We start from the raw sequence: 7,791 nt of genomic DNA, 5'->3' as shown, positions 1-7,791 counted from the left end.
CCAAAGTTTTTTTTTTAGATAATGTAATCTTGTTAAAATTGATTTAATAAAATTGGTATCGAAAAAAGTATCGTTCAGGAACCGGTATCGAAGTCAAGGTATCGGTATCGAAAAATTTTGAACGATACCCAGCCCTAGTGATAAGCATGAGTTCTGGGCCGCGGCGCGGCCGGTATGAACACCAGAATGACTGATCAGCTCCGGTGGCCGTAACACAGGCTTTAATGCTCATGCCAGATCCTACTTACAATCAATTATTTTTAATAAATGTTAAATCTATTTCAAGAGTTGTCTTGAATGATATAAATAAGTGCTGCTAGTTTTCAGTTGAGGGGATAAAGAGTATTTTCTCAGTCAAAGTTTCTGTTATCTGATCTGTTAGAGTTGCAGTTTTGGTATTTAATGTGTTTACGTTTATCACAGGACACTGCTGGTCAGGAGCGTTTTCATGCCCTTGGACCCATCTACTACAGAGATTCCAATGGCGCAATATTGGTTTACGACGTCACAGATGAAGACTCGTTTCAGAAGGTGAATGTTTTCTCACTTACGTCTACTTTAAAACATCAAAATCAAATAATAAATATATGAGAACCAACAATAAATGTATTAAATCAGTTGGCAAGTTCTCTATTGTGCTCCAAGACACAATAGTATCCCCTGTATTGTAGCTTGTAGATAAATGCGGTAAATATGATTTGTTCCTGCTGTAAACTAACAGACTAACTTTTGTTTTCTTGACAGGTGAAGAATTGGGTAAAAGAATTAAGGAAAATGTTGGGGAATGAGATCTGTTTATGTATAGTAGGTGAGTAACGTTCATCATTTATTAACATGCTTCATGTTTTGTGTCTAACACATGTTTGTTATTTATTTATTTATTTGGTCTTGCAGTTTGAAGTTGAATTCTACAAATGTCTTTTTAATTTTCCCCACTGGTTTTGGTGGCAAATCTGCTGAATAGATATAAACATGTTACAGGGTTCCCCAGGTTATAGAAAATATGAGATAATTTATTTTAAAATAGTAAAAGCCTGGGAAACTCATATAAATTGATTTAAAATCGTGGGAATATCACATTTTTCCAGATTTGCGCATCTTTAAAATATTTCATCAGTTATAACTTGCTTGCGCAACCTCAGAAAGGATTTACTTGAAATCCTTAAAGGACTGGAAAAAAACATGGCTTAAGCTGAATAATGACACTATTGTCTTATTAGAGCTGTTACAGCAGAGTTTGGATTTGTCTTATATTTGATTAGGTTTGCATCAATGATTCTGTTTTGTTTTTGTAAACTATGTAAATAAAGCTAACTTGAACTTATATCCATTTAGCCATTTTGGTCTAATATTTATGGTTATCTGCTGTGAACATTTACTATAAGATCTTTTTTTTTAGGCAATAAAATTGACATGGAAAAAGAGCGACATGTTTCAGTGGAGGAAGCAGAGGGGTATGTACTTCAATCATGTTTGCGTTTTTACAGGTTTTTTTAAAATATGCATTGTGGATAACAGACCATATGTAGGAAACCTTGTCTTTCTGTTTAATGTGGTAATGTGGTTTTGTTCATGCAAATTAACACTATTAAAATTTAGCTATAGCTGTATTTGGTTTTATTTTTTCTTAAAATCTAAATTTGCTTGACTATCGGCAGAAAATTCTTGGAGTCGAGATGCCGTTTTCCTCTCCATAGACCATAATAATCATGTATAATCATGTATCGGCGGCAGCAATAATTGGAGATCAATGTCATGGCATGCAAATCCCAGTTCTGTTTTTACAGCTGAAGCTCGTGCTTTACTGCTGGCCTTGGAAAATATAGAAAATGGACAAGAACGTAATTTCTTAATCTTCACCTGCATTCAGGCACTTGAATCTGACCGTCCCACAATCATAAGCATCTTAACTAAATAGATATTTTATGCAAGAAAACTTAAGTATCTTTTTCTGCTGGGTTCCAGGTCATATTGGCCTATCTGGTAATTAGAAAGCAGACATTGCTGCAAAGGAGGCTCTTAACTTAAATTCAGAGTGTCAAATTCTACCCTCTGATCTTAGACCATTTATAAACTCTTATATTAATAACATGTGGCAGATGGAATGGGATGAATGCCATGGAAATAAGTTGCATGGAATAAAACCTAGCATAAAAAGAATGTTTTTTTTTTATTCATTTCAAATCTAGGTATGATCAAGTTCCTTTTTACTAGGTGCCGTTTAGGGCATACAAGACTCATACATAGTTATTTATTAAAAGGTGAACCACCACTATTATGCCTTCCTTGTCACACTACAGTGACTGTTAAACATTTTTTTATTGGACTGTATTGTTTTAATGTAAATAGACAACGATTTTATTCAGAGATGTGTTTAACTGATGTATTTAAAAAAGCATCACCTGAATGTAGTTTAGATTTTTTTTGTGTGTAGTTATTTTAATCTTAAATGTCTTTATATAGCTTCTTGTTAATTGTATGTATTTTGTTATTTATTCTGTTTTCGCCATGAAGATCTTTGCTGATGACATGGCATTAAATAAATAAATTTGGCTCCATTTATCAGCTATCAGCAGTATTGTTTAATCAGTAATCAGATTTGGTTCAAAAAAGGCTGTATTGGTCAAAGTGACCTGAGACATAGATATCATATACAGTAAAATGTCTATGTGACTACAATGTATTTGTTTTGTTTTTTAATATATTATAAATGTAAACATACAGTTTTGTATATCCATAATCTATAATGTCTTTCAAACTAAACATGGTATATTATACCTTTTGGCTGTGGGTGTATGACGATCACATGCACTTAAAGACTGGTCACATGATTTAAAGAATCACAAGATCGGTCCACACAAGTGGGTATAAAAAGTCTGCACACCCCTGTTAAAGTTTTTTTTTTTTTTTTGAGATGTAAAAATGCAGAAAGTCAGATCTTTTTTTTTAGCCTTTAATGTAATATTGAAACCAACAAAATGAATGTAAAAAAAGAAATGTAAAACTTAAATGTACTTGGTTGCATAAGTGAGCACACCGATTTATAATGGAGGCATGGTACTCTGTTTGGAATAAGCCAATCACATTCAAACTCTTACTGAAAAGTAACGGTGTAAAAATGATCTATGCACACCATTTTAAAATTCATGTGCACTCATTATCTTTCAAGGGGTCATATGATGCGATTTCAATTTTTCCTTTCTCTTTGAAGTCTGTAGAGTAGCGCTTGTTGTTTGTCATTTCTCCGATCACAAATGCAGACATGGTTTTATGTTTACACAGCATGATACGCAACTCAACGTGTTAAAAGACAGTATAAGTCATTATAATCCGTAATTATGTCCCCACTGGATGCAACAAATGCCTCGTTTATAATGGGTTTTAATGTTTTTGTCTCGTCGCTCCGGCCGGACAGGGCATCATCACAGTATGGTGAGGGGCGTAACATTTCCGTCACATGCTTGAGGTATTCGGCCAATCACAATGCACTGGATAGCTGGCCAATCAGAGAACACCTCGCTTTTCAGACTGATGAGCTTTGTAAAAATCGACGCGTTTAAGGAAGGCGGGGCATAGAGGAGAAACAATAATGTACAGTAAGTGGAAAATAATGTGTTTTTTGAACCTTAAAACACATAAACACATTTCATTACACCAAATACACAAAATAATGTTCTTTTTAGCAAAGTTCTTTTTAGTTCTTTCTGATGAAACCAAATTAAACTTTTGGGCCGTAATATTACCTGAATTTCATCTTTCAGCTTGATAGTAACCTCAAACACGAATGGCATCAGAAGAAAAAGAAGAAAGTTTGCCGAGTAAGAACCCAGACCTAAATCTATTTGAAAACTTGTACCAGCCAGTACACAAGAGATCCCCCTGCAATGTGATCAATCTAGAGCTCTTTTGCAAGGAAGAGTGGGGAAAAAATGACAAATCAAGATGCGCTGTGTTGATGGACTTTTATTCAAAAGAAATAATTAAAAGCAAAAAGTGTTTCAACCAAGTATTTAGTTGAAGGGTGTGCACATTTGTGCAACCAGGTTATTTTAAGTAATTCTTTGTTTTTCATTAAGTTTCTATTTGTTTGTTACTTGATTTTAATACTGCATTAAAGGTGGAAGAAGTTCTGACATAATTTATCTTGGATTCATTTTTTACAGCTCAAAAACCTTTCATTTTAACAGGTGGGCGGACTTTTTATAGCCACTAAATGTGGAAGGAATAGAGCAGTAAATAGTGATCTTTTCTGTCTAGCATTTGAAAATGTATTTCATTAAAGGCAGAGTAAGTGATTTCTGGTAGCCAATGTTTATATTTGAAATCACCAAAACAAACACGCCCCTACCCCAAAGGGTCTTGCCCCTATTTTGATAGCTCCGCCCCACATATACGTACGCAACCCAGGCAACGATTAGTTCTGTGAAACAAAGCAAAACCAATGTTACACCGTGTCTACAGACGTGAGCGGCGCGGCGCAACAAATCCCGACAGAAAACTGCTGCCGGGTTCTATTTATGACGTGCTGACACAAATTTCAAATGGTTTTCAACGGTCGTTTGATCGCGTCCAGTGTAGGCAGACTTTAGCTGTTGTAGACACGGTGTTACTCACCTATTGAGAAGAAACAAAGCAACCTCGGCGTCCGATCGCAGGCCTCCGCTCCTTGAGTTCTCTCCAGCGCTGGAAAGCTGATCCGATATTTATCCGCCATCTCTATCTTTCTGTCGCTCGGCTCGGCTAATGTCCGTTCCATGCACTGAACGCGCTCTCCTCCACATCACGAGTAGACACGCCCCTTATTGCTGATTGGCTACAAGTTTGTTTTGCGATTCGGCCCGAATCAGTTTTCTAAAGTGTTTTTGAAAAATCACTTACTCTGCCTTAAAGTGCCACAATCTTTACCTAGAAATGTTTGAATATCTTTTCTCAACCTGCTTTTATCCAGGCCCTTCAAGACAAACCTTCATTCCAAAAATTATTTTTTAAATCTGCACTTTTAAATCTTGTCTTGTTTTCCATTTAAAAAGATCTAAACCTCTCTAAAACAACAAACATTTAATTGAAGCAAAATTAAAAATTTAGAAAAAAAATCGACACCAATCTTTTAGCTATCAGGGAGATTTTATTCATGATATTAGAAAAAATGCTCATAGCACCTTAAAGTGCTTTTTGGGAAATTTCTATCAATTGTTTTATGTCCTCAAAATTATTATTATTATTATTTTTTTTTTTTGTCTTTTTTTCAGATACGCAGAGTCAGTGGGTGCAAAACACTATCACACATCAGCCAAATTAAACAAAGGCATTGAGGAGCTGTTTCTGGACCTGTGTAAACGTACGTTATTTTTAGAAGCTGTGTATCATGTCCGTCTGTCTGCTTTCCATAACACAACAGGCTTCACGATTAATTGAAACCGCTTCAGAGTGTAACGTGGCACTGTGTTCTTTCACACACAAGCAGCTCATTATTCATTGTTTTCAGTGGCTGAGGTCACAGTAAATGCCACTCTACAAAAACCCCATTTTAGCATCTGAATTTTGCCTTGCTTATAGCGTTCATTTGGAAACGCAACATATGCCAATTTTCTTCCCAAGTTTTTAATGAGAAGTGTTTATAAATCAGCTTTTGTTTGCGCAAATTCAAGCTCATTGGTTTAATGTTTGAAAATGAAGAAAAATAAATATTAGTATTGTAATTTTACAGTTATACTGTAAAATATGATTTTTAAAAATACTATTTACAGTGAAATACAATAATATTTATACGATAATAATATTTCTTCTTTTTAAAAATATTTTTATTTAATAATAATATTAATAATAATAATAAATTATAATTTTTTTAATTATATATTTTTTTTCCAAAATCACTCTGGTCATTCTGTCTTGATCTTTGTAGACTTTTGAAACGATTTGTCAGGATTTCATTTCATAAAATTTCACAGCAATGGTATCATAAACTTAGCTTTAAAAAAAACGAGAGAGAAGGGGGGGGGGAGGGCTTTTTTTTGTCAAAAAAAAAAGTTTATCAAAAAATAATGTAGACTTCTCCTTTTATGCAGATTTTGTTTTTCAAAAAAAAATGTGTCTTTCCCAAAAAGGTTATTGGTTCTTTTAATTGAAAGGTGTGGGTTCCCTAAAGGGACAAGAGTCCTGTGTTTGACAGAACCAAGGAGGTTTTTAACTCTGTCATACACACATTCATGCGTCATGTAGCGCTACATCAAAAAGTTTATTACATTTTTATATTTTATAGTTTATTACTATCTGTTTTTAATTTGTCATTTTCACTGGCATCTGTAGGCATGATGGAGATGGCTCAGGCAGAGGAGAGGTCAAGGGGGAACGGCGCGAGTCACACAAGCACAGCCCGGAGAGGCGTACAGATTGTCGACGATGAGCCGCAGACTGCCATGCCTGCCGGAGGCTGTTGTACATCTGGCTAAACACACTTTAACCCCCTTTTACCATACCTGGGACTGATAACGGCCTCTCTCACCCTCCTCTGTGTAAGAACTGCCACTTCCCACAGCTACACCCGTCTGCGACTGCTCTACAGCTCTGTCAATCATTTCTTTAACAGTTTGTTCCTTATTGAAAGGGTTGATTTGCAACGCCACCCTTTGCCGGCAGACTTTAGAGTCGAAAAGATGCCAGATTGACCTGTGCTGAAGATATTCACTTAAACAAATTATTACAAAAATGATAATGCCCAGTCGTATAAAACACACATGCACTGATACAGTTCCCTAACAATCTGATATGTTAGCACTTTTTCTTCTTTTGGCAAGTTGTTGTGCATGTAGAATCTTTAAAATCCTAGTTTTATTTTACGTCTAAGAAAAAAAATAATAAATTCTTTATTATTTAATAACTTATTTACAATTTCATCAACATGTCCAAAGACCTTTGTTCTTCTTGTAACCGATGGGCTTGTGTCATTCTAATACAGTCTCATTCTTCTGTCATTCATATCTTCTGTATCTTTCTTAAAAATGCAACATTAAAATCCATCTAGAACATTTAAACTCCTTGTAGATTTTGTCTTTTCTCTTCAACTTGCTGATTTACCACTAGCCAAAATTTGAAAAGGTAAAACAGAAATATATTATGTTGTTTGCTTGCTAAATTCTTTATTGGCAAAAATATCCAATACTGTGTACTTTACTTTTCAAACAATCAATTGCAACAGTGAGTCAGAAAAGTGTACCATATTCGATATTAATGTTGTATGAATGTATAATGAATAATAATGGTTTAAAATTTGTTTTATATTTTTTGGATTTGTGTTTTTTAAACCTGAACATTTGGACAACAGTTTTTGAAAATACGAATAGTTTCCACAACCACATCACCTGTAAACACTGAGGTGCAGCTGTGAGCCTTCTGTGCCTTTAAATAAAAGTGTCTAGATTGACCCTCCTATTGTCTCCTAGCATATATTATTTGAAAGAAGTTGTTTACTTAATTTCAAAGAGGTTTTACAGTGGGACAGTCGCATTAAACATTGGTTACACATGTGACCATGGTTCTATGACTGGATAAAGATAGAGAGTAAAACACCTAAATGTCCTTCTCCTTGTTCAGAACCCAATAAAAGCTGTCACTATGTAATTTTAATGACGTATATGTCAATAAATGTCTGCCTACAAGTCTTCTCAGTCATAGTTTATAATTTAATATTCTGAACCTGCACAGAATTAGTGTGTGTGTGTATATATATATATATATATATATATATATTGAATAAAAAACACACACACACACACACATATATATATATATATA

General features: G+C 34.5%; 1 protein-coding gene across 1 annotated transcript in view; it reads left to right on the top strand.

The window, feature by feature from the left end:
- LOC107747645 (ras-related protein Rab-21-like) overlaps nt 1-7,096 on the top strand; it is a 15,499-nt gene extending 8,403 nt beyond the window's left edge. Inside the window, exons 3-7 of the mRNA XM_016562238.1 lie at nt 424-531; nt 745-808; nt 1,400-1,454; nt 5,250-5,338; nt 6,307-7,096. Coding sequence (XP_016417724.1) covers nt 424-531; nt 745-808; nt 1,400-1,454; nt 5,250-5,338; nt 6,307-6,449 — 459 coding nt within the window. The 3' untranslated portion in view covers nt 6,450-7,096. The remainder of the gene's footprint in view (nt 1-423; nt 532-744; nt 809-1,399; nt 1,455-5,249; nt 5,339-6,306) is intronic.
- The last annotated feature ends 695 nt before the right edge of the window (nt 7,097-7,791 follow it).

Source organism: Sinocyclocheilus rhinocerous, unplaced genomic scaffold, assembly GCF_001515625.1.
Source record: "Sinocyclocheilus rhinocerous isolate Xijiao unplaced genomic scaffold, SAMN03320098_v1.1 scaffold2604, whole genome shotgun sequence".
NCBI lineage: Eukaryota > Metazoa > Chordata > Actinopteri > Cypriniformes > Cyprinidae > Sinocyclocheilus > Sinocyclocheilus rhinocerous.
This window is presented reverse-complemented; position numbering and strand designations above follow the sequence as displayed.